General features: G+C 49.7%; 9 protein-coding genes across 9 annotated transcripts; 6 read left to right on the top strand and 3 right to left on the bottom strand.

Annotated features, from left to right (window-relative positions):
• Positions 1–290: 290 nt before the first annotated feature.
• GLRG_08517 (GDSL-like Lipase/Acylhydrolase) lies at positions 291–1296 on the top strand (the record flags this gene model as incomplete). The annotated part of the gene is made up of 3 exons (XM_008099417.1): positions 291–403; positions 466–908; positions 968–1296. 3 exons carry the CDS (start codon positions 291–293, stop codon positions 1294–1296), a joined length of 885 nt encoding a protein of 294 aa, XP_008097608.1.
• A 727-nt stretch (positions 1297–2023) lies between these two features.
• Positions 2024–2781, top strand: GLRG_08516 (uncharacterized protein; the record flags this gene model as incomplete). The annotated part of the gene is made up of 2 exons (XM_008099416.1): positions 2024–2162; positions 2225–2781. 2 exons carry the CDS (start codon positions 2024–2026, stop codon positions 2779–2781), a joined length of 696 nt encoding a protein of 231 aa, XP_008097607.1.
• An 865-nt stretch (positions 2782–3646) lies between these two features.
• GLRG_08515 (LysM domain-containing protein) lies at positions 3647–4792 on the top strand (the record flags this gene model as incomplete). The annotated part of the gene is made up of 2 exons (XM_008099415.1): positions 3647–4029; positions 4099–4792. 2 exons carry the CDS (start codon positions 3647–3649, stop codon positions 4790–4792), a joined length of 1077 nt encoding a protein of 358 aa, XP_008097606.1.
• A 1443-nt stretch (positions 4793–6235) lies between these two features.
• Positions 6236–7111, top strand: GLRG_08514 (bacterial extracellular solute-binding protein, family 3; the record flags this gene model as incomplete). Its single annotated transcript, XM_008099414.1, has 1 exon — positions 6236–7111. One exon carries the CDS (start codon positions 6236–6238, stop codon positions 7109–7111), a length of 876 nt encoding a protein of 291 aa, XP_008097605.1.
• Positions 7112–7296: 185 nt separating this feature from the next.
• Positions 7297–8499, bottom strand: GLRG_08513 (FAD dependent oxidoreductase; the record flags this gene model as incomplete). Its single annotated transcript, XM_008099413.1, has 3 exons — positions 7297–7369; positions 7423–7959; positions 8012–8499. The coding sequence occupies 3 exons, from the start codon at positions 8497–8499 to the stop codon at positions 7297–7299; spliced, it is 1098 nt and encodes a 365-aa protein (XP_008097604.1).
• A 536-nt stretch (positions 8500–9035) lies between these two features.
• Positions 9036–9324, bottom strand: GLRG_08512 (uncharacterized protein; the record flags this gene model as incomplete). Its single annotated transcript, XM_008099412.1, has 2 exons — positions 9036–9158; positions 9220–9324. 2 exons carry the CDS (start codon positions 9322–9324, stop codon positions 9036–9038), a joined length of 228 nt encoding a protein of 75 aa, XP_008097603.1.
• A 700-nt stretch (positions 9325–10024) lies between these two features.
• Positions 10025–11060, bottom strand: GLRG_08511 (GDSL-like Lipase/Acylhydrolase; the record flags this gene model as incomplete). Its single annotated transcript, XM_008099411.1, has 3 exons — positions 10025–10648; positions 10707–10765; positions 10853–11060. 3 exons carry the CDS (start codon positions 11058–11060, stop codon positions 10025–10027), a joined length of 891 nt encoding a protein of 296 aa, XP_008097602.1.
• An 8932-nt stretch (positions 11061–19992) lies between these two features.
• Positions 19993–21389, top strand: GLRG_08510 (uncharacterized protein; the record flags this gene model as incomplete). Its single annotated transcript, XM_008099410.1, has 3 exons — positions 19993–20227; positions 20277–20744; positions 20794–21389. 3 exons carry the CDS (start codon positions 19993–19995, stop codon positions 21387–21389), a joined length of 1299 nt encoding a protein of 432 aa, XP_008097601.1.
• A 3171-nt stretch (positions 21390–24560) lies between these two features.
• Positions 24561–25499, top strand: GLRG_08509 (phytanoyl-CoA dioxygenase; the record flags this gene model as incomplete). The annotated part of the gene is made up of 1 exon (XM_008099409.1): positions 24561–25499. The coding sequence occupies one exon, from the start codon at positions 24561–24563 to the stop codon at positions 25497–25499; it is 939 nt and encodes a 312-aa protein (XP_008097600.1).
• Positions 25500–26057: the final 558 nt, after the last annotated feature.

The following is a 26057-nucleotide window of genomic DNA, read 5'->3' as shown; positions in this document are numbered from 1 at the left end:
TCGTGAATTGGCGGAGTATGAGGGACTCAATGTACGGCGAACGCACCGTGACGGAGTTTCTGTGATGAGAGAGCCCTCTTAATGCTAGACTGATGAATCTTATTCGTCGAATCCGAGGCAGTATATACGGCTCCTTTCAACATTTTTAAATCATTGATCGCAGTCGTTCCGTCTATACTTTAGTGTTCCTTACCCGGTCTCAGCCGTTCGTTAGCTTCGACCTCGTCTTGTACGCTCTTCTTATATTGCACATACTCTGCTTTCACGTAAACAAACCATATTCTGTCATAATGCAGTTCTCCACTCGAGCCCTTTCCCTGGCAGTCGGCCTGTCCCTGTCGTCTGCTAGTCCCGCTCCGTACGCCTCCCCGAGGCAGATCACCCACAAAAACCTGGTGGTCTTGTAAGTCGTCCTGTTTCCCCGCGTCACCATTGTCCGTCTGACTCGCGTCAAACTCGCCGTAGCGGCGACTCGTATTCCACCGTTGGCTTCTGGCCCGGCGGCACTCTCCCGGCCGCCGGCAACCCACTCGGCAACCCTGCCCTGCCGGGCCAAACCACCTCCAGCGGCCTCAACTGGGTCGGCCACCTCACCAGTACCCTCAACACCTCGTTGCTTTTGACCTATGACTTTGCCGTCACCGGCGCCACCACCGACAAGCACATCGTCGACACGTACGCGCAATACTGCGTCGACGACCAGATTGGCCAATACACTCAGTACGTCTCTAGCAAGATCAACAAAGCGGATACCCTTGTAGCTGTCTGGATTGGCATCAACGACGTTGGTGAGCCCTTCTGGGATAGGCAGGCCGCTCCCGTCGCCAAGACCATGAATCGATACTTCCAGCTCTTGCAGACGCTCGTCGACGATGGTCTGGAGAACTTTGTCTTGCTCACCATTCCTCGTGAGTTCTGTTCAGCCATGCTGAGCTATTGGGGTAAACCGCTTACACGGCGCATCCAGCCTTCTCTGACCAGATCCCCGCCATGATCGGCCAGCCCGAGGCCGACCTGGCCCGTCTGCGCTCAGACATCGAGTCCTACAACCAGGCCCTGAAAGAGGGCCTCGCCGCTTTCAAGTCATCCAACAGCAGTGTCAAGGCCCTTGTCTTCGATACCAGGCCCTCTTTTGATCTCGTCGTCAATAAATTTGCCGAGTACGGCGCCAGGGATGCGACCTGCTACGGCTCAAGGGACTGCTTGTGGGCCGACAACTACCACGCTGGCCAGGCCATTCACAGGCTTCTTGCAGAGAACCTAGTCAAGGCCGTTGGGGGAAACTTTGTGTTCTAACTGAGTGGGGGTGAGCAGACCGCCCTAAGACCGCATTTGATTCCTCAACAAAATATGTTATGCCTCGTCTGTTTGCTTTCCAATGCAGACCGAAGTTGATCGTTTTGTACGTTTTCATCTGCGCCTCTACCTGGAAGAACAAACTTGATGACACATCCTTTCTGCAAGTAATCAATCTTCTGAGTAATACCAGAACTCATTTTCGCAAAAGACGACTCTTTGATAACTATGAGCTTCAAAGTCTAGAGAATATACCATTGATTACAGAGCTCTGCTTCTGAGACTAACATGTAACATGCTATACACATACGCCGCCTGCTGCATTTAATTAGTCAAATATTATGCCAAGTAAATACCAGCAACATATCCGTACTGTTCTCTAGATGTGGTCCACATACAAGTAGGCAATAGCGCTAGTGCATTCTGGCTCATCCACCAACCGAGCCCCCCTCTATAAAAGCTGTTTAAGAACAACCACGCAAAAACCAATCCAAAAACTTACACTCCCCTTCAAACCTACACACACGCTCATCAATCACCGCAGATATCATTACCATGTGTCAAGTTTGCCCTATTCCGGCGTGCCCATCTCGCTACAATTCCCGAGGAGAGGTAGTGGAGCCTGAGCCGTACAAGGAAGAGGAGGAGGACGAGGGAGAATACTGCCCACCATCACCACCGCGAGTCATAGATGAAAAAACCATTGTGCAACCTGCGCCCAGCCACGATGGCGCTGCAACTTTCGCTGCGTACCGAGTCCCGACAAGCACCCCCGAAACAGAAGCTGAAATCCGGCCCCTACGTCCCCCATTTACTACTGTTATCTACGATGCAACACATACTGCTTGCCCTACCCGCAGCGCCCGGTTCGTACGCGCTCTATTTGATGGCACACTTGATGATCGCACATCGCGAGATTGGTTACCAGACCGGTTTGAGGTTATCACGCTGCCTCTGCCGCAATCCTTCTCTGATGATGAGCGCGTGGACGCTTGCATCCGCCACCATGAGAAGGAAATCCAGAGCCGCCTGCGGATGGCCGATAAGGCAGAGGCAACCTCTTGGTCTCTACCTGAGCGCATCATGAATCGTCGGTATGCGCGGATGATCCTCGTTATCAACCGCTTTGAGGCCGATGACGACAAAAATAACGATGGCGAGGTGGCCCCTTGGGAGGAGGCGCTTCGTATTGAAGATATATTGAGTGGAGGTAAGATGCACCCCGATGCGAATCGCTTCGGTAGCTATCTCCAAGTCCAATGGCAACGCCGCGAGCAGCTTGAGGATGCCTATCTTGATCCGAAATATATATCTCCTGATCTGTCATTCCGAGATTTTGGGTTTGGAGTGTTTGGCAGGACTCTTTTCGAGATGTTTACGCCAGCTGTGCCTTTTTACAATCATTTCGTGCCTGATGGCGTACTCAATCGACAGTTGGAGGAGGCCAGGGAAAGTCTGGTTGATTTTGATGCTCTTACTATTTGACTACTAGCTTACACTTATGAAAAGGAAAGGAGACTAATACAGTAAATGCACAGTCATATGCGATCCGCCAGAGCCATTGTGAGCCTGTAGGCCATTCGTCTGCAAAGTCCTGGTCTTTTCAAATGTTCTGCAACAGGTGTGACGAAGCCTGGGTCCTAGGAATCCACCTAAAAGCGCCCCAACCAACATTAAGGGTATTCTGGAAACTTTTGGACGTTGAAACACTATCACTCCGAGTAACGACTAGCGGAACCCGGACAAGAGGCTGTTGTTAGCAGTTGAACGGAGTTCTTAATCGCGGAACGCCTAAGGCCCAGGCCCGCTCTTGAAAATCATTCATATCCAAATACGGATAATGAAGAGTCGAACGACCTGGATTCTCCACTTGTCAATTAATCCTTGTTGAATACAGTGGGCATGGCGTCAGGGCTGTTCCGACTAGCTGTTGTTTTCTTTCTCCCTTGCTCGAACTGGGCATCCACCTCTCTTATACCTATCCCATAGTTCCTAAATCCGCAATGGAACACCCTGGTTTGGCTCTACATGGGGCTTTTACATAGTATGTTGGAAAGAACAGGGTCTATTAGCAGGGTAGTGACATTGGTTTTGCCGCTGCTGCCTTCAAAAAACGTGCTTCAGCCTAACTAACCGTGGAATATCTGCTTAGGCAGCCATTGTGGGTAAGACTTTTGAAGAAAACTATGAAAGTCGTCAACGACTCGAAATATCCATTCCATTGATAAGGGGCGGCTACAAGGGAAAAGTAAGAGTAATCCCCCTGAATCTTTCCACACCTACAATTCCCTCCTTCATCACGCCTCTAGAACCAGTCTCACCTCTTCGTGCGGATAGAGAAACGGCAAACATGAAGGTTGTTAACCTGTTCAGGTCCCCGACCGTCTGGGCTATGATTGATATCAGCAAACAAGTTGTGGCTGACGTTCACTTTCTAAACGTGGCCCGAGATACAAAGGTGTTCACCGATACCTGCATTGGAGTTCTAAACCGGGCGCTCAATTGTGATGCCTCTTTGATGTGGGCGACAGATATCGGCCACTTCTACGACGAAACGACCATTAGCCGACTCGGCACGTCGGACTGTAGGGCATCTCTCAACGGTTACCTGAAGCAGGTGAAGGCCGGCTGCGACACCAGTCGTTATGACAGCCCTGATGGTTACAGCTATCACGCCGGCTACAGTGCCGAGCTCGTGTGGGAGCGATTCAACGTACTCTGTACATCTAACGCGTACGTACAACAAAGTGGCCTAAAATGACAAGTGGACATACAAAAGATTAACTGTTGTTTGCGTGGCAGCGCTGGCGAAAACTGCAACTTGCTGTTAGGCAAACTGGCAGGCGTCAACCCAGAGAATCAGCGGAGGACCGCCTCGGGCGACCCAAGATTGATGTACAACGACTGCGCGCTGTCCGTCCTGAAAACACAGATGGAGATGCCGTTGGCATCAAACGCTGACCTGTCCAGCGGCCTCAGCCGGATTGCGTCGTCCTGCAAGACGACCGTGGCTGTCACGCCGGCCCCTGTTCCAAGCCCTGCTTGGATCACCTGGGGGACTGCGCCAGCTCCTACCCCAACATCCGTGAGAGCATGTACCGGCAAAACCCATGTTATCGAGCAAGGCGACACTTGTCAGTCTGTCGCGAAGCAGCAGCGCATTAAAACAGCCCAGCTTATGATGGCGAACAATCTGCTGTCGAGGTGCCACGATTTCCCTACAGCCGCCGGTTCCTCGTTGTGTATCGCGGCCCTCACTTGCGATCCGTACATTGTCAAGACCGGCGACACTTGTACGACTATTGTTAACGTTGCAAAGGCTACATGGGCCCAGATCGTGTCCTGGAACGCAGAGCTGGGGAGCTCGTGCCAGAACATCGGCACCTATGTTAGCAGTGTGGTATGTCTCTCGAACCCGGGAAGCACGTCAGGCACCGACCCAGCTGTTACTGCTTCTGCTGCAAGGCCCATTACGACCACTACCCCAGTCGAGTAAGTTCCCTTTCTTATCTGAAAAACACGTCTCTAGTATACTGGAGGCCGTTGCATCTCCTGACGCCCATGTATTAAGCTAACTATCCGTCTTTTCACTCTTAGTGTGTTTACATTGCCCATGAAACCGATCCCGATGGATATCAGCCACACAACCATGATCATTATCGACAGATGGCCTAAAAATAACGAGGAAGACTTGTAAAACATCGATGGCTGTTATCAAAGACGCAGTGATACTTTTCAAGGAAACTTGGCAGGGCCCACTAGGATCTGAGAGAAGAACACATCCGGCCAGCTTATTTCCCAAAGATAGAAGTATCCTCCCGGAAGCTCTTAGTTTGCCATGTTGGATATAAGACTGTTTCTGTGCGATAACATGGAAGGTGGGCTTACTGGGGGTCTTAGGGTCAGCGAGACACTGCATAAGCTCTCTTGTTTGACAATTACGCTTCCCGTTCCTTCGCCAGCACTTCAAATAGCTTCTTTTCTTTTTCAACTACTATTCAATAAAGATAATGACTATTCGTCAACCATCTGATCGGATAACCCGTTCATACCAACAGCAGCTTCATCAAAGGCGTGTAGTCAGGGCATCATCTTGCCGGTGACCCGAACTCTTGCTATTAGCGGTGCGACAATCGGGTTCATTGATGGTATGGATAGAATTGTCTCCATCGCGCAAAAGTGAAACACCCTGGGACATATGACATTTAACATAGTTGTCCCCTTCGGCTATGTGTGATGACGTGACTGCACGGCCATGGTATAAGAAAGAGCATGACAGAGATTCCGCTTTCTACCAAGCTAACTAATCATAGTATAGAGAAGTCCTTGATAAAATAGAGGTTTCGAAGTAGAGAACGCTCTTTCTATATGTTGCATCCTAATAACCTAGATACTTAAATGAATAATAGAAATAAGTTAACTGATTAACAATCTAGGACGCGGCTCCTATCAAAACACTTCATGCTCCAAGCCATCATATGAAAGCTTTATCCCCACAAGAGATGGCTCAATATTAGATGTTATTCATCAATTCAATCGAGTAACACTGAGACATGAATGTAATAGGAAAGGTCGATGCTAGCAACGAGGGATGAGCTTAGTATCAGGGCCACTTATCCATCTCATCAAGAACAAAAGATATATGTGAATCATCACATATAGTCAGGTTGCGCCTTGTAAACCACAATAAAAAACCCGACTTTAGCACACCTGGTCTAATCTTGGCATATGATTGAACGTCCAATTGACCAATGGGGAATCACCCACTATCGTATTAACTTCCATGCCCACGATAAACAAGGCCCACTCACAAAGTGAACATGCGGGCCCCGGAATCGGCGACGAGGGCTCTGGATCACAGTAAAAGTTCTGGCTACCCGCCACTCCAAAGTTCTGACGGAGCTCTCGGCTTCAGGTAGATCGAGTTATCGGGCTAAATATGGTGAATATGCGGATATCTGCGTTTGTCAGCGCTGTTCTGAGAGCTTGGGTTTGTGCTCAACAACTCGGCGTGGTTCAAGACACCACGCCGTCGTTGTCATACGCCAATACAACTTCGCTTCTCGACACGATCGTGGCCCGCGGATACATCAATGTCGGCACAACGGGTGACTATAAGCCGTTCACATATTTCGTTACCAACCAGACAACTCTACCAAACACCACCGCGATCAACACGACTTACATCGGTGCGGATATCGACGCGGCTCAGTCCCTCTCCAACGCTCTCGGACTCCCGAGTCCCCCACGTCTGGTAGCAACGAAATGGGCGAACATTACTAGCGATCTCACGGCGGGGAGATTCGACATTGCCATGGGCGGCGTCAGTATGACCCTCGCGCGCGCTAGGACGGCGTTCTTCTCGACCGCTATCCAGAAGGTGGGCAAGACCGCATGCATTCGCTGCGCCGACTCGTCAAAGTACACCGACCTCGCGTCCCTGGATCAGCCGGGCGTCAAAGTGGCCGTCAACCCCGGAGGTACCAACGAAGCCTTCGACCGCGCCAACCTTAAATCTGCGACTATCGTTCTGGTGGAGGACAACAACGCCGTTTACCAGGCAGTCTTGGATGGCACGGCCGATGCCATGATCTCTGATCTCATTGAGGTGGAGCTGCAAGTTAAGCTGCATAAGGGAGAACTCTGCATCGTCAACCCGGGTGCGCCGTTCAACTTTGAGGAGTTGGGATACGCCGTTCCCAGAGATATCGTCTGGAAGCAGTTCGTTGACGCCTGGGTGCATGTACAGCTTGGCAGCGGAGCCTGGAACCAAACGCTGGAAAAGTGGTTGGATTACAAATGGCCGAGTGTGTAACTCTAAAGGCCTCGATTCTGAGCTTGCATCGGTTGATAATCATGATGTACGAATCCGATACTAGGATTTTAACGTGATATCGCATTTGGTCTACCAGGCAAGAGAACATAGACACGGTATAGATGTGTAATAGTCATTTGCATAGACTTACTAAGCTCATTGACCCATCAATGATCCGCACCAGCTCAAAGCTTTGCTGGTAGCTTTCCATGTTCAATCTCCTTTTTAACAAGTCTTACAGCATGTGCCGCCATTCCCCTGGAGACTCGTCAGCACAATCGTCGCACTCTCGAAGTATGGTTGCAGCTCACCAAGATGCCTGGTAGCCTGCTCCAGATGCTCCATAGTTGTGGATTACCAAACCATTATCATTCTTCTCAGCTTCAAGTCTCGGGCCGCCCTTGCGGTTAGGCCGCAGCCCCACGCCATGTTTGATGATCCTCAGGTCCTCAGGTCGACCCAGCTCGGGAGCCAGAGCACAGCACCTCTCGAGGATGGTATTTGCCAACTCTGGGTCAACTTCTCTATCCCAACTTCCGTCCTGGCGACACCCGCCGAGCACGATGCCTCCGGCAAGCGGTCTTTGGAAGATGTAGGTAGTGTTGTTGTCTACTCGGTGGGGCGAGCGGAAGTACATCCTCTTGAGAGGCTGAATGGGTTGTTCAACGAGGACCGTCTGACCTCGAGTAGGATACATTGCCTTGTCTTTGACGCCACCAAGGAAGTATGATCCCAATCCGGTACAATTGAAAACAGCCGTCACGTCTGGTGAAATGCGTGCATCTTTGATGTGCCCAATCCGACGTCGCAGCAATTCTATGTTGCTTTGTCTGCATTTCTCCAGAAGCCTATGGCTGTGAGTTCGGGTACATAAGATTTGGAAAGTGAATAGGTCCTCACCACTGTAAGTAGATCTGAGTGTTGATCACAAACGTAGAGGGCATCTCAAGCCCAAAGATGGCCCCTTCCGGTAGCTCGTCCTTGCTCAATGGAACAACACCGCCAACTAAATCATTATACCAGAGCTTTCCGGTCCCCTCGCTAAGGATTCCGGCGTCCTCAATTTTCGAATCAAAGATCATCCTGAGTGGTGAGGTCTTAATCCCCGCTTCGGGACTGGCGTGTGCAATCTCCTTGAACCGGTCGAAGGTCACGCGGTCAAACGACTCGAGGAGTCCATTGTCGTTCGCAGAAGAACACCAATTAGCTCCCGCCCATGGTGAACAGTAGTCGATGTGGTAGTCACCGGGGAAATGCTCTGCCAAGATGGTAATTAGACTTCCCGGGTACTCGGCCCTTAGTGTCAGCGCGGTGCTTAGGCCAATGACACCGGCGCCAAGGACGACGAAGTGGTACGACGAATCCTTCGAGAAAGGCATGACAAACATTTCTGGTCGTTACTTGAGATAGGAGACCAAAAAAAGTAAAGAAAAAAGAAAGAAAGACAGTGATCAGCCCACTGTGATAAGGCGGTGTTTTGGCCGGGTGCTACCGGCTCCAATTGGGCTGGTGGTTAGTAATGGTCCGAACTCGGCGCTCTGGGGGGGAAACAACGGCGGGTCATCGGTCCAAATCTGACCTGTGTACTCTGTATGATTGTTCAGACAAGACTTAGGGACCAATAATTACATTGCTGATGTTATCAAATAACCGTCGTCACCAGTGATCACCCCGATGAGAATTAGTTGGATTCATCAAAACAAAATTTGTTCAATTTGTTCATCCAATATTACCATGCTATCAAGATTTACTAATCCTACACTTGATCGCTTTCGAAGTTTCCCCAATAATCGACATCGGCTCGCACCAGCTACGGTAAATCACACAAAGGTTTTCAACATCAATCTGACGATTGAAGCAGATCATCTTTTACAACGCTGCGGATCTTGTAGACCGCAGATGAGTTATACAAGGCGGCCAACGGCTAGGTTTTCTTGCCTGCCTTCTCTTGACCTGTTGATTTGCTGGACTGCATCCCTTCGAGGTTTACACTTTTCTTCTGCTGAGATTCCATCGATGGCATCGAGCTGGCATCTCCGCTGCGTCTCTGTGAAACAGACAGATAAGTAATCAGCCTCGTATTGGCGACGATAACATGGTGTACATACTCGCTCTTCCTCGACTTCAGCATCGTGGATAAAGTCATGTCCCGCCTCGACGGCATCATCTGACAGACCATGCTGCTTCAAGCCGTGGTCTTTTCTGCTAGACATGTTGACGGTTTGTCTCTAAGCGCTTTCCTAAGATTCTTCCAGGAACTTCGAGGCAATCGATGGGATTCGCAGCTCATGAGGACAGTGTGGTACTGGGGCAATGTCTGATTCATACATATACTGCCCAAGCAACCAAATGAGGGGCCTAGAGTTACGCAAGAAAAGTATCACCAACACCATCCGCGAGAGCCCAGTACCTAGACAACCCCGCAATAACGATGATCTTGCAACCAGTCAGGGCTTTCTGGCAAGCATGAGTGAGCATTTTTGATTGCTGTTCACCACATCAAGGAGCGGGGTTGGAAGTATCGAGAAGGGATCCAGACTGGGCTAGAATTTCAGGATTACCGATCGATTAATCCTCGTCCGGGAGCTTCAGCGAGTGAGGGCACGATAAAGGAGGGGGAAATATCGGCCTATGACACGTCTTTCAAAGACGGAATGAGATGGAATTCCCAGTTGGAGTGTATTAACCCATAAGATACGTGTTTATGCAAACATTGCAAATATTATTACAGGCTCATTGATTGGAACTTGGTCATTGCTTGTATCACTGTATATTCTTCCGTAGACACTACAGTGTTACGGTGATCACCTAATTGACAACGTTGCAATGTCAAATCAGCCTTTTTCATTTCTGTATCATTGCATTTATAATGGTCTAGAGCCATATCATTCGTAACCTCATGAAAGACATGACTCAATTATTCATTATCATTAGCGTAACCACTACTTGAAATGCCAAAGACATGAGCCATTTCTCTTTGAACTGAGACGTAGCGACACTGGCGCCACTCGATACAATCTTATCAGCACTCGCAACCTGAAACTTGGTTCTGTTCGGGTCATTGCCGAAAGGGTTGTTGATCCAATCATTCGGAATCTGCGCAATGAAGTCGTACCAGTAATCCCCCATGATGCGGTAGCCTCCGTCTGTCGGATGGACGCAGTCGGCCCGGAGGATGGCGTCGCCCAGAGAGGCAAAATCCACAGCCAGAACGTGGTAGCCGGCGTTCTTTCGCTCATCGACCACGCTCGGAATGAGCTTCTGGAACTCGGTCGTTGCCGGCCTCTGGTCCTCAAGGCAGGTGTTGATAATTTGGGCCACGAGGACGGTGGCGTCAGGGCAGGCGGCGATCATTTGGTCCACGAGGCTGCCCAGTCGGTCGGCGGCGCCCACCGGATCGTTACCTTCTACAGAGATGTCACGATTCCGGTTCATGTCATTTGTGCCGGCATGGAGGAGAATAATGTTTGGCCGCTGTGCCAGTGAAGGCCCGACATTGTCTGCGATATACTGGATCGTTTTGCCAGACCAACCCGCCTTTTTGAGTGTCAGAAAAAATGCACACCACAAGGCTGGTATTCGTCGTACGACTTACAGAGTAACCGTCGGTCATGTTGCCAGAGTGGATTGTTCCGGCAAAAACGACATCGTTGGCTACTGAATTGTCAGGTCTGGTTGCGAATGGCTGAGTTGCACATCCAAAATGTCGTGTCAACCATCGTGCATGCGTGCTTGACTTACCGAGGAGATCCTGGGCGAGCTCTAGTCTGTAACCGTTCCCATCACTGCTTGCAAAACCGTAGGTGATGGAATCACCGACGGGGAGAATCCGCAACTTAACCCCGTCTTTGATGACTTGCCCAGGGGGCGTCGACTTGTACTCAAGAACATCGCCCGCAGCGACTGTGAGCGGGGCGAAGAGAGCGGCACAGGCCACGGAGAATCGCATACTAAAGGCAAGCGGATGGCATACACAGGCGAACAATCATCACGGGAAACCCGAGCGAGAATCGGGAGTCAATAAAGTGTGGGAACTAACCGCTTCATATAGTGCAGCTTGGTGTGGTCACATCATGGACACTGAGTGACAAACAAGGCCCATGAACGCATGCCGCCGCGGGCACGACTTAATTACCATCCATCCAAACCAACAGATTATTTTCCATCTTTAATGCCCGGCAAACCGAAACCCTCTTTGCCAACGCACGAGTTGGTACGCTAGTTTAGCCCCCAGTCGCATTGAACACTGAGTGACCTAAGGCCCCGTTCATGACTCCACTGGTCAGCGAGACCATGCCCGTCTCAGTCGCTTCCCTTATCTTCTCAGCAAACCGCGCAGGTCCGGTGCATGGCCAGGGGTTTTCTCCCCTCAAGAGTCATTAACGTCGGTAGAAAACTTTAAGAGAGCTATTAGATGCACTCACTGGTTTTCACCTTTTTTCCCCATGACTTTTTTTTCCTTTTTTCGTGACGGCTTGGCTCCGTCCTTGAATCGTTTCACCTGCACGTTGCAGGTTTCTTTGCCAGGCACGTGGCTGTCGGCAGTTTGCCAAGGTGTGTAGCTAAGGTGCCGATGCGGCACGGAATGCCCAGGAGGCCAGGCTAGAATCTGACTCCTATCGCCTATCCATCTTTTGGGGTTAAAACGGCGGCGTGGCCAGGTTAGCCGGCCATGGAGGAGAAAACGGCGGTTAATACGGATGAGAGTCGGCAGCTAGCACCCCCTGTCGCAAGATTGTCTGCCCTGACTCTTTGTCCTCAGCATGAATGATCTCTCTTCCGGGCCGCTCCATTGTGCTAAACGCAAACGCCATCGTCCTATTGGCTCAAAACAGCTGAGGCGGCGTATGTACGGATATGGCAATCAAGAATCGCCCATGCTGAAGGATGGTCCTAGTTAATAACGCCCATCCCATCCCCCTATTTCGTCCAAAGCTTTTCTGTTCTCTCTCTCCTTCTGATAAGACTTTTACTGTGCAATTGTTAAAACCAAGGGAGCATTAATTCCGATAGGCAGCACCATGGGCGCCAATACTATACTGGGAGAAAGGGGCATCAGACGCATACTGGCACATCGAGACTCGTGTAAGATCCGCACGAGAAGCTCATAGATGACGTGCAACACCATTGACAATGACTTCATCATCTGACGCCATTCTGGGTCCTCATGCTTTAGCTCATCCCACAGCCGCCACAAATCCGATCTACTGTAATTAGTACAGTAAATCTGACGCCCGAGGTGCCTGGAGATTATCACACCGGCAGTGTTGGGTTGCCCATAGATGCCGATGTCAGTTCCTTGCTCTCGATGCAACCAATTGAATCGACTTCGTTCGCATGGGCGCTATGCATGCCCAACTGATCGTATATCTTCGGCTGAAAACCATCCGCAGTACGGATACAAACATAACCTTACTTGATATTGATTTGCCTCCCTTTTACCTCATTGTTGACTAGAAGCCGCATCCTGCCCCGTGCGCGTCCATGGCGGCGATTCATTCAGGGCATCAAGGTCTTCCCTGACAATGCACTTGATGAGATATCCAAGCTCACTAGCAAAGTTAAAGAGGACTCGGGTTTCATTTCCATGCAGCACAACGATATCTCTTAAGTGGCAGCTGATTTTTCGGTGCACGAATGTGAGGAGGTAGGTCATAAAATGTTGGCTGTATCATGGTCCGCTAGCTTATTGGCAAGAAGAAGGGAGGAATATTGCCTTGACATCTTCAAAGCTTGTCAGGCAGTTCTTTCTTCGGGATCCAACCGACGGGTAGTTGTCTCACAGGTGCCTGGTCCCCAGGGGATACAAGTCTGCATGGGAAGAAAACACTGACGAGCAACACTCATCATTCTGTGCAAGCAGTGAAAGCTAGGTAGAGATGGAAAGAGACGGATGACCATAGACGCCTCTGTATCCACTGTAAAACATAAAAAATCAGGTTTCCTTGAAGGCTGACGGAACCAAAAACTTTGCGCCTCATGAAGCTATCAAACAACCGCGGTTAACGCTCGCAGCAGCTCAGAAACTCGCTGGTGTATGGCAATGTCGGACTACTTGTTCTCGAACATAATTACTTCTCAACAGGTACTTAAAACTGTTAGTCGCCTCTACTTAACGTCTCAAGATTCTTGAGGAGGCTATTCTCTTGCTTCATAAACTCCGCTGGGGCACCGTGCTGAACCCGTACCGATTCCATATAAGTAGCGCTTTGCAGAACCCCATAATAACCATAATGTCTGTATCCACCCCGCCCTCGAGACCCCGCTATACGACACCAATGCCCATGGCCGCATGCTTTCAAGAATGGACTGGCACTCTTCGTTGGTGGCAAAGGAAAAGGGTTCAGCTTTTCATGAAAGACGTCTCATACAGAAAGAAAGCCTCGTCTTGGGGCACGGCGATAAGTCAGTGTCGGATGGCAGCACGGCCGACTTTATGGAGCGGTTGGTATTCGATGGGCATGTTGGTCGCGCAGTCGGGCAAATAGTCAGAGTCTAATATACGTAGAAAGAGAAGGACGCGACGGGTGGTTTGCTGCTAGATATCGGATGAGCCAAGCGTGATCCAAGTAAGTCATTAAAGACTGGCCCATCCACGAACTGCAACCTTTTCTAGCCCAGCTCAATCGTGAAAGTTGGATCCCCTAGCGCAAGGTCTTTCGTTCGTTGGCTGATACGATCGCCACTCCCATTCCTCGACTGAGATCAGGAAGTACTTCAATTCGATTAGTCAAGCCTTAAGTACAAGCGAAAAAGTGCCGGGACTCAGGAGTCTAGTGCTAACTTACCTGTTAGATGTAAAACCCCCCCTTCATCTCCACCCTTCGCCGGCCATGAAGTAGCAATACTTTCGCTATCACCCTGTAGATCCTCACGAGAAGTGTTGTCACAGAGCCACAAGAGCCTGCCAAAGACATTAATAATCAATCCTTTTCAGAATGGTGTTTAGTTGAACGAGGTACGCAAGCGTCTTTCGAAATTTCATCAGCGAGACCATGTTGGCGCTAAGAAGGCCAGTGTTAGAGTGTAACTGCATGGATAAGCAACCCTAGTAGAATTCACTAAGAGAATATACAGAAGGTCGCAGTGAGCAATAATGACCACAAAATTTCTGCGCGGACATGATATCGTTGCCGTGAAGTGGAGGATTTATGATCTGACGAACGATATAGTGACTTTGGTCGGTTCAACAAAAGACTATATGAACTCGCTAGAGAACACCCTCCACGAGAGGGGACTTGCAAAACAACAAGACGGTACCTGATGGCGAAAGAGCTATAAAGATTGAATATGGCATGATCGGCAAGAACATTTGCCCAAACTTGAGAGTGAAGTCTAAGCCGTGCTGACCGTTTGCGATGGTTGGTCTAATGGATTCATCGTTGACGACCTTAGGTTTACGGTGAACGGCGTCGCTTGGTCAGCTCGTATGCCAGCGGCGACAACAAGATAGAGCTAGAGAAAAGGAGAATAACGAAAAGGCTCCGGCCTCAGCCATAAACACTCACTGATTAAAACTCAACTTGGAGGCATTATGAATTGACAAAAGAAGAATACAAGAGGAATATGACACCAAAACGTCTTCCGAGATCAAAATACCTCTAGCAGCATTGTGGAATCGTTCAAAATTCTTGGTCATCAGCAAGTCTGAGAAACGTTCCCAAGCTTCCGGCCTGTGGTGGAAGGCGTTGCAGGGTCTTAACCCATATATGACATGAAGTGAGTCATTGAAGTCCTGCCAACAGCACAAAGAAATCGATCGCTGGGAAGTGTGACAGCGACTGTGATAGTCTTCCTATGGCTGTGAGTTTTGTGTGAAAGCTATTGGTAGCAGTTACTCCCCGGCTCGAATACTATGCTGGTGACGTGGCACATCGCTCGATTGGAGGCTCAGATTGCTACCGGAAGAGCCAGCGAATCGATCTTAGGATTGATAGCTGTCGGTGTCTGAAAAGCTGCGAAACTGAGGGATATTGATCTATTGAAGGCCTTTTCCATGGAGGCAGCAAACGTCTTGGGCGTCCGACAGCATCCACAATTATTCACACTAGGATGTCGAGGACCACTTCGTGTCACAAGCCTGTCGTTTTTTTTTTTGAGAAGAATCTTGTAGCCGTAGCCACCAAAGTCTTCATTCACCGATCTCAGTGTGCTTGCGATCGGTGGCCCGGGGCTGCCAGGGGCGGTTTACCGGGGATAGATACTCGCAGACCTATGGCATCGCAACGCCATCCTCAGCATTCAGACAAAGGAGGTTCAGACAGAGAGTTTGTGCTAGGGTGCCTTGCTATAGCCAGTGTAACCTGAGCGGAGATGTTTTCAATTAGTAACGTCACTGTTGCGATGTTGCATTGATGCTGCAGGCAGTATCAGAGGCCGGCAGTTGCCAAGCCATAGTAGCAATGATATCAGGGGCGAAAATGGCAAAAGGCATGTCTTGGATATAGGACGGGGGCGTCTGATAGCTCGTATCCACCGAAAGAATCTTGGCATCTGGGATTTGTACTCGGTGGTTAGGGTGACTGGGTGATTGATAACGATTTGACTTTGTCCTCCTTCCAGTGAAGTTGGACATTTGTCTCAACTGACCAGAGTGTCCTGGCTAGACTGCCTCTTTGTCTCATGTCTGATAGTGGACTGTGATACCGGCATTTTCTTTCTCTTCATTTCGCTCAAGCTGAATTATAGATTGGAGCATTTCCTCTCGGTGTGCAATGTGACTTTTGTTCCGCCCGGTTGATGAGCTCGCTATCTGCATTCATCAAAATCTCTGTTCGCACGATGGCTCTGGGAATTATCAGAACTGCTGCAGTCACTACTGAGGCTGAACGGTTTATGATTGTAGTGTTCACGCCGCCTATACTCGTTCTGGTGGTTATTTGTCTCGAGCATGATGCTGCGAGGGCAAGAATAATGGGACAAATATGGTAGGACAAAGCAGCCTTGGAGCTAAATGGGGTTGGGTTCATCTGGCGGATTGCGGGGAGCTACGACTAACAGGGCCATGCCGAGCCAGGTTTAAGATGCAGAATGATCTCCTAATGCCGCAGGTTAGTCTTTGCAGGACAGGCAAAACTCGCATTAGACATGAAAAGGCCAAGTCAAAAGCAGGTAATCAACACGGCAAGTACACAAGACCTTTCCTCTGTAGCATACTGTATTCCTGACGGACGTACTTCTTACATTTATGCCAACGATACGTGGCCAGTGATTGAAGAATCATACCGAGGGAATCCCCCGTTTACAGCGGTCCTCAGTCTACGAAGCCAGCGGTCTCGGCAAGTCCGAGCTAACCGTGGTTCAATGACTAGGATTAGCCGCCTTGAAGTATTTGGAAATCTGCCTGATTCAGACCATCTGGACTTGCGTGTCGGATCATACTGCATACATGCCTCAACCCGGGTGTCATCTCGTGCGCGACTGCAAAGGTTTGGCCTTTTCCCGCCGACCGGCTCTCCACCGGGACCACGTCGAACCCTCCAGAAGAGCAGCCTATAATCACCTTCGGATAGCCGGACAGCTGGAAGCCCGGAACTGTGGCTTCAAAGTGGAAAATTTCGGGTGAATGTTGCGAGTCAAGTCCGGAGCCGAAAGTTCGAACGACCTCGGAGTTTGCCTTCATGTTTAGATCCGAGAAAGCACGGATTCATGCCTCACAATGTGATAGACGACACATGTGTAAGATGACCAGGTTACCACACGTTTCCAATATTCAGTCGATTGTCTCTTCCTTCGGTCGACTTTTTCTCCTTCACAAAGACCCCGACATGCGGCATAATGCATTGTAGGTTCCCCGATAAAGACCCAAGTGCGATCACTTCAAAGTGATCTGTCGACTTAAGAAACGCGGACGAGCTAGCGGGACCAAAGCGGGTCCTCACGGGAGGGACAAATGGAGAACAGAGGTTTCGCCCCAAGTTTCACCAATATCGGTATAATAACTCCGTTATAGTGTCCAGAAGGCTAGAGTTGCGATGTTGCAAATGCCGACCCCACCCTTTCAAACATGATCATGTACTACCTTACGGAGCCTAACCTGAGGCCGAATGGATATTTGAGCACATGACATTTGGGATGCGCTGTCGGTGAGGCAACATCTCATATGTTGAGAGCCTGCAAAACTAGCTATTATGGATGGTCGATTCCTTTCCAATACGGCCATGCATAACCTTATGTTGTATGCTTTTACGAGCCAAACATGAGTCTGGTTTACCGCACTCACATTCGTAGAGTTTAAACAAGAAACATTGCCAAGGTTAATTTAGTCACGTGGATTGCAAAAAACAAGGTCAAGGGCATCGAGTCTCGATGTGAAGGTGTAGACAGTACAAACTAGCCATTCGAAACATCATGGAACTTGCTTCACATGTTGGCTTTTACTGTTAGACTGGACGGTTCCGGCATAAATAAGGAGAAAAGGATGCCAAGATAAGCCGAACTAAGGTATCCGTATTCGAGGGAAATAGTTCGGTTGACGGTGAGACATTCTTATCGAGATGGAGGAGAGGAATGGGGTTGCGGAGCGGCCTGACAAATCCCAAAATAATCTCCCAAGGGTCGTACTGGTCTGTGTTCCACAATAACTCCACGCTACCTTGGAGCTTATGTTAATCACATATTAAACCAGATTTCCATATCTTGGTTTACGATCTCTCCTTGGCAGGTGCCATGGGGCCATCAGATAATCGGTTTTCCCGGGTTCGTGTTCAGTGTCTTAGGTCGGACGATAATGGGTTGCAATCGTTCACTGCCGTCTTATAATCGAGTTTATAGCTGGGGCGGCTTTGTGGATGCAGCTTGAAGATAATTATCTGCTCATGCGATATATGTCCTCCTACAACTAGAAGGTGGCTGTGGCGATCTTCGACAATGTACGTCAGAGAAAGATCCTGACTGATAAGTAAGTGGACCTTGCTGGTAGACATGGATAAGTGAATCTCCCTGCTAATCAAAAAACAAAGTACGCAGATCGATCGCTCGGCCTGAGAGTCAATCTTGCTGCGAAAGCTTACTTGCATTGATACTACTGAATGCGGAAGCAACCTGGTCTCGAATGTCTAATGCTCTTCTTGGCCCCGTTATGGATTTATTCAGAGACACACGCGCTGTTTCGCGGGTGTCTGACCGCTACGGTTAGTTGGTGGCTTGCCAGAGAAGAGCGCGAAAATGGGTTTTGAAACCCTGTTGAGCCGTTTGCTAAGAAGCTTTTGAAGTAAAATAAAATAAGAACTCTGCATGCTTTGTCATGTATTGCGCGTTTGCCACTCTTCGGGATTTCGGAGGAACGAGACTTGTTCGCTTGTCATCGGAATGTTAATTAATCTTCGTCTATAAATGTTGCGATGGAATAGGTGGCTGACGACAAGAATGCGTATGCAGCTTGTGTAAACAGACGAGCGAATTCAGATGACCGGTGCTGCCGAATCAGATTCGATTCGTCCGCGACCCTGACTCCCAAACCAGAGTAGTCGGCTGGTGAGAGTTCCTGTTCCAGGCGTGCGGTGCGGCCCCCATTCGAGACGATGCACGGGCTGCTGATTTATATCTGATAAAGATTTAACACGGTGCCACTCTGTCGCTGTGGAGGTTCTGCTAGTGAGCTATGTGGCCTCGAAACAGACAATGTGAAACGAGCTTGTCGACTCTTAAAATAGTCGTCCGATAAGACCTGAGCCTTTCACTTAGTGAGGTTCACTGTTATCCGATGTCTCTTACCCTTCTTTGGCACACATCTGCGACTTGGTGCGACAACACGCACACCACTCGCGAGCGCCATAAGATGTGATGGTGTTGTAAAGGCACTCCGGGTATGATTAGTTCCGTAGCGGAAACGGCTGCTTCCTGAACGGCTTTCTGTGGCCAGTTCTCGTTGATTTCGCAATTGACATGATTGTACACGATGCTTTTAGATCCCTCAAAACCCTTGTTTCAAAGGGGGGTCGCCTTTTTGAGGCAACTTCACACAGGGAAGCCCTAGCTGTCAGACTGACCTCACCACATATCCCATCCTCTGAAAGGGGCCACAGACAAAACATACCCCCCACATGCCTTGCTTGACAAAACCAATAGCAATCCCGGTAAGAATCCCGTTCCCCAAGGACAGGATCTGAGCGCACATCACAGCGGGCCGCTGCAGATTTGGCATCGTTAAGCTTGCTTGTCTTCCAGGCTTGGTCATCAGAACCGACAGTGCCCTTTCAGAATGAGACTGGCATGTCGATCAATCCTGAGCACCATACTCTCCAGATTCTACACACCCTTTAACCTGAATCATCTCAACATATGTATCTAATTTAGAATCCAAGACTTGTCCAAGCTCGTCTCAGCGCCGTCTCTATCGTCCAGTCTGAAGCCCGGAAGCTCCTGAAGGTGAAATTCCGTCGTTGCGTAGCTGAGCTTCTCAACGGCCACCCCTTGCTTTGCTGGCCTAGCTTGACTCCATGTCCAGTCCAACTACATTAGGTATTTGCTTTGTCTGGTGTCATATCGCCCCCACCACTACGGCCCCTCTCATGATGCCCGTGTCAAACTGGCCCCTGTCCCAGTTCACATAATGTCTGGGTTGGTTGATGATCGCTGTGACGCGTTTTCAAAAAAAGCAAGTTCAGCCGGTTGCCCTCGGTGGAGCATCCTAGGCCCACGCTCCTCGGGTTGGAATGTTATATCTAGACAGAGTCCATCGTCTTTGTTATCGTGAACCATTGTTTTGGTCTCATATTGTAGACTCATCATATCCCTTTTATTCTCACCACTTGCTTCTTACAATTGTCGCAATCTACAGTGTAGATTCCGCCATTTTCATTTCTTCTTCTGTTAGGCTTGACGTCTCAGAATTCTTTTTCTTGTATTTACTGTATATCTGACCGGAGCATTGGTTAAAGATGGCTCCGATTCTTTCCTGGCGCCAAGCCGCTGTGGCAGCGCTGCTTTTCAATGCAGCGGTGACGGCCAACTACGACGCTCGCCGAGATATCGAGTCCTCTGCTGACAATAAGCGAGCTGTGGATATTGATTCCATCCGATCGCGAAACGTCGACATAAGGGACTTCGTGGAGAGACTAGGTGGTAGTGGCAGTGTCTTAGCCGCCCGAAGTGATGCTGCTGCAAAATCTCAAAGTTTGTCCCACTACATAAGATTATCGAACACCCAACTTACTTTACATAGACGCTGGATCTTCAGCCGCCGATGCCCCGGCACCCCCGGCTGGTGGTGCAGCTCCCCCGGCACCTCCGGCCGATGGTGCAGCTCCCCCGGCACCTCCAGCTGCTGGTGCAGCTCCTCCAGCACCCCCGGCCGATGGTGCAGCTCCTCCAGCACCCCCAGCTGCTGGTGCGGCCCCCCCGGCTCCGCCGGCTAATGGTGCGGCCCCCCCGGCACCCCCAGCTGCTGGTGCGGCTCCCCCGGCCCCGCCGGCTGATGGTGCGGCTCCCCCAGCACCCCCGGCGGCTGGTGCCGCACCTCCAGCACCCCCAGCCGATGGTGCAGCTCCCCCGCCACCCCCTGCTGGTGGCGCCGCTTCTGGGAGCGCGGGTGATGGCTCTGGTTCCAGTGGAAACGCGGGTGATGGCTCTGGTTCTAGTGGAAACACGGGTGATGCGTCTGCCCAAAGTGGCTCCAGCAGTTCAGCTCAAAGTCCGTTCACTATGCCCCTCTTGATACGCAAATAACTAATTTTATCCAGATGATGGATCTTCTGCTAACTCAGCTCCCTTGGCTGCTGATGGTGCCTCATCCAGCTCTCAGAGCTCTTCATCGGACGCCCAAGCTTCGGGCTCAGGCTCTGGAAGTGCGGCTTCAGAAGTCAATGCCGCCGCTCCGCCCCCGCCACCCGCCGATGCTGCCGCCCCTCCGCCACCGCCTGCTGACGGAGCTGCACCTCCCGCTCCCCCGCCACCTGCTAATGGCGCCGCCCCTCCTCCTCCACCGGATGTCGCAGCCGGTAATGGCACGGCACCACCCGTGGCAAAGGCTAAAGCAGATGCCAAGGGCAAGGGAGCGGCTGCTCCCCTTGCAGCAGCCGCGAATGGCACCGCCGCGGCGGCACCACCACCACCTCCCCCGGATGCAAAGGACGCAAAGGCTAAGCTCAAGGCCAAGGACACCGCTTCTGCTGACCCCAAGAAAGCCAAGGACGCTACCGGCGGAGCCGCGGCGGCAGGAAAAGCGGCTGGCGGCATCGGTAGTGACGCCAGCAGTATGGCACGAAGGGGCTCTCGCTCAACCCGGCACGTCCGCAACATCAAGCGTCGGAACCTCATGGATAACTGGGCCTGGTGATCTAAGATTGTCCTTTTCTATTTCTCTATGCTTTCGAAGTTTCATGAGGCGTCATTTGGGATTTTCGCATTTACAGCGACACTACACTTCGCTCATTAACACACTTTCTTTCATCAGTCCTTCGCTCTCGAAGGCATCACTCTTTTTAACTGATACAACTGAATAGCCTATTCATGGTTCGGCGGATGAAGTGCAACGTCGATAAAGGACATAGGCAAATATACATTTCAAAAACAAAAACGTGATAAAGAAGCCCGTGCCATCGAAACTCAGGTGAATGTCCAATGCTGTAGCCCACAAGTGGATGCAGTGAACACAGAGCAATCCTGACCATACTTTGCTCACCCATCTGATTCAATTAGCCTCATGAGTTGATGATTGCGCTACACTCTTCTTCTTTGGCAGATGGACAAGCTTTCATTGGATTGAGTGCATATTACAACGTGGCGTTTTCCAGTTCACCCACAAACATCTTCAAGAGCAATCTCTTTTTGGGCTGACCCTAAACATACCCAATGGTTCTTTCCATTAGGCCGATATTACACCGGCATCCTTTCTAAGAAAGCTATGTTTAGCAAGCCAGGCTTTAGCTTTTCAGCTGCTTGTACGAGAGTGGTGTAGATCTTACCAAGTACGAAGTAAAATTCATGTTTTTCGTCGAAATTGTCGGACATCATGACTCGTATTTACAAGATAACACAAGATGCCCAGGTCTGTCCACTTGGAGCTGTGTACGATCCAACGTGTGTAGTTATGTCGCAGTTGGTCGAAGACTTGATGTTGATCTTGGAAGTTGGCTCCATGGTGAAATTGTGTATGGATTGATTTTCCCTTAAGCTTGTATGCGCTTCAGTGCCGGAGTAGAGGCAAAGAATGAAAGCACTAGACTGAAGAGGGGTATGGACGGGTTTATATAAGTAGAGACTTTCAAGGTATAAATTTGCCCAAGAGACTCATAAAAATAGCTCAGGCTATAACAAAAGATCGATGCATTAGTCTCAATTGTCCATGCAACTTCCGGGTCTTGTTTGTGATGCAGGTGTAACATATTTGCGAGTACAGGCAAAGAATCAGAAGATCAGATGAGGGCCTAAGTGACTCCCCTGTAAATTAAAATTACAGTAAATTGCTTTGTCGTTTGTTTCGCACATATGAAACCGTTTCCAAGCCGTATTCCACAAAGCACAATAGCCATGACTTGGCTTCTGACCTTGAATAGTCACACCCTCCTTACTCCCAGTTAGTAGATTGTGGTAATTCTGTGTTTGTATGATTTACACCTTTGTCAAAACTGACTCGATCAATATGCTTTTGCAACTGTCCAGTCAAAGGAAGGCAAGGGAAGGTTACATTTGTGCTACGTCTCTGTCATGTGTGTACACTTTCAAAGGTTTCAGTCCCGAGGCTTAATAGGCCCCCAAGTGATAGAGAAAAAAGATAAAGTCAGTAGGTGGTTCCATGAGATATTTACTTTGCCTATAGCAAGGTTTGATAAGCTTGATGTGTTACATTGCAAAGGCCCTGGAAATCTTTTGCAAAGACCCTTAATAGAGACTTCAGAAATAATCAATCACACTAGATACACTGCCTATGCAACACAAACAGCTATGAAGGCACTTTCAATGTTTGATTACGGTGCACTTAAATTCCCCAATGGATGTTCAGAGGTGCAGCTATCATGCATCTTTGACCTCAGAACTTCCAACTAATTCTGTATCAGATCCTGCGATGGATTGAACCGTTTTACATGGACCTAATTCCCATCTGGTTTACCTCACATGGTTCTTTGATTCACATGAGACGGAGAACCTGCAATCGCGGCATGATAACTCACATGGTGAAGCCCTTGTCACTGCTATCGGAAGAGTGCCTTGGCCGAATATTCTACCACATATTTGCCTTTTCAAACTCAACGTGAGTTTCTCTTTAAGAACTGACAGGCACGATCCTTTGCCACTTTGTTTGAAAAGACGTATATGTCTTGGGGAAAACAGATAGTTCATTGTTACTGATACTCCTCGACATGATTGCTAATCAAAGTCATCCCCATACTGCTTCTTAAAACACAAGAACAACCGACCACCCCACTAGCTGCATTCAGAACTATTTCAGAGCCTGGAGTTACTGATAATACCAAGGAAACATGGCACCAGACAGTGTTCTTCCAAGCTACTGTTGTTGGTCTCTGTGCCGTCTTTACCCCTGGACTATACAATGAAATGCAGTCAACTAGAGTAGGTGAGCAGCAGACTCCATAATTGACAATTTCGATAGTGGCTAGGAAAAAGTCATAATCGTCCAGATTTTTCGTTGGAATAAGAAACGGAAAGAAGCTCAAGTGACTTGTTAGCAGCTCTGCAAATGCCGTTTCAAGAGCTATGGCTATTGTTACATGGTCGACGGAAAGCCGCATAGCCAACAGCATTGAACTGAATACCGCATAAATTTTCGGTATAAAAGGCCAGTAAGCACGGTAATGAATCCCCTTTCGAAAGTTGCAGGACCCTTGGTTGCTATCAGTGGCATATGCTCGCAACGCGCGTTGAGATCATAACTTACTCTTTGTCATCTTATCCACTGCCTCGACAGATTGTTCCGGTTGAAGCTGGCGCATACTTGGTCTGCCTAAAAGAGAAAACCAGTGTCAACTTGGCCCGCCAATCATGTTGCATAAACTGGACCAATAAAGTTGAATAGCCAGCGATACCAAGGATGTCAATCTTTGCGTGAAAAGCCATATGTTAGAGACCCTATGAACAGTATGCCTGCTGAATCTTACTTTCCAACTTTCTGTATCTATTTAGTAGAGATGTCGACGGACAGTGGCCGTATGTCGTCGCTTCTGTCAGGGGTTTCCGACTATCGCGCTTGGTAAGCCCCACGCTGGGCCGGTTCCGGCGTTGCAAAATACTCCGGAAGTAACACGGTGATTGATGGCATAGGAGAGTGGATGCTGTACAAGCACCTCATCGAAAGGAAAGTTTTCGTGACACTTGAATCCCCCTCTCAGATTTCGCCATGGACTCAAGCCTTTCTTCATCAACAACATTCGACTTCGATCGCCGTCCTTAAGGAGCCCGAAAGCCACGCCATTGAGACGCAATCAGCGCACCAACGATTCCAACGCTGAAAACAAGTTCCGACATTAGCAAGACGAGCGAGATATTCACCATGTCGGGGGCCTCTTGGCAAGAAGATTTCAAGACGAATGGCTTTGCGGTGATTCCATCCGTGATATCTCGCGACAAAGCGGCCGAGTACCAAAAACAAGCCTTTGATTGGCTTGTGTCGTTCGACAACCCCGCCCTAGACCTGTCCAAGCCTGCGACCTGGACGTCTGAGAACCTCCCCTTCATCTCGAGTATCAACACTTTCCATCACTATGGAGTCGTCCATGAAAAGTTCATGTGGGACATCCGCCAAGAGCCAGGGGTCATTGACGCTTTCGCCAAGATTTGGGACACCGAGAAGCTCATCGTCTCGTTTGACGCCCTGAACATCACGCTCCCTAGAAGGCCAAACCACGTCCCTAGGACGAAATGGCCGCATGTCGACCAAAGTCCATTCAGAGAAGGGTTACAATGCGTGCAGGGCATAGTGAGCCTGTCCAAGGCGGGGCCCGAAGACGGGGGCTTGACGGTGTACCCCGGGACTCACAAGGCCACCGAGCAATTCTTCCGCGAACATACGGACCGGGCCCAGTGGACGAGGAAGGACTTTTTCGCTTACACCCCGGAGCAAATTGCCTGGTTTGAGAGCCAGGGCTATCGAGAGCACAAGGTCGTCGCGGAGCCGGGTGACCTTATCATCTGGGACTCGCGGTTGATCCACTACGGTGCGGAACCGACGGCCAAGAGCGACACGATTCGGACCATCACCTACGTTTCGTACGCGCCGGCGTCATTTGCGACCGCCGATGCACTGGACGCAAAGAAAAAGGCGTTTGAGAAATGGCTAGCTACGACGCATTGGCCGCACGACAACATCGCCCCGAGAACCAATCAACCCACTCTTCCGGACGGAACGATTGATACACGAAGGTCGGAACCGCGAGAGAAGCCAGAGCTGACCGAACGGTTGCTGAAGCTGGCTGGTGTACAAGCCTACTGATTAATCGAAGAGCGTGCTAGGTCTGCTCACTCTGACGAGGTTCTGGACCAAACACAGACGGTACGGTAAGCTCCTGCACGAGATTAAGGGTTCATGGGATGCCGTAATCACTGTTGGCAAGGCTTTCTCCAGGCTGGACAACATTTTTTGACATCGGAATGAAACACGTATTTTATGTATATCCTAGGGTTTCCAGCTATCGAGATTTTACAAATATGCCAGTATGGGTTTCGACTTTGCCAGCTCTTGTATTACTGTTGCGAGGTGGCCACAATGGCTTCGTATCCACAAAATGTCGAGCAAAACGACGTCGACAGAATCACGGCTGTGCGATTCGGAATTCTGATCCTGAATTGAAGGGTTGACTTGCCAGCCCAGTACAATTCTGATGTTTGGTTAGCACGCTCAACATGGCATTGCACAACTTTTTGGGAAGGTGCTTTTGCTTCGTCTGTTCCGCCGTCGATAAATCGCTATCTCGGGGACTATTATCACCGATGTCGGGACGTTTGCGGAGCCCTTAAGTTCCCCATCCTAGTCGTCTTCAATCCCAACCTA

Source organism: Colletotrichum graminicola (assembly GCF_000149035.1).
Source record: "Colletotrichum graminicola M1.001 genomic scaffold supercont1.42, whole genome shotgun sequence".
Taxonomy (NCBI): Eukaryota; Fungi; Ascomycota; class Sordariomycetes; order Glomerellales; family Glomerellaceae; genus Colletotrichum; species Colletotrichum graminicola.
This window is presented reverse-complemented; position numbering and strand designations above follow the sequence as displayed.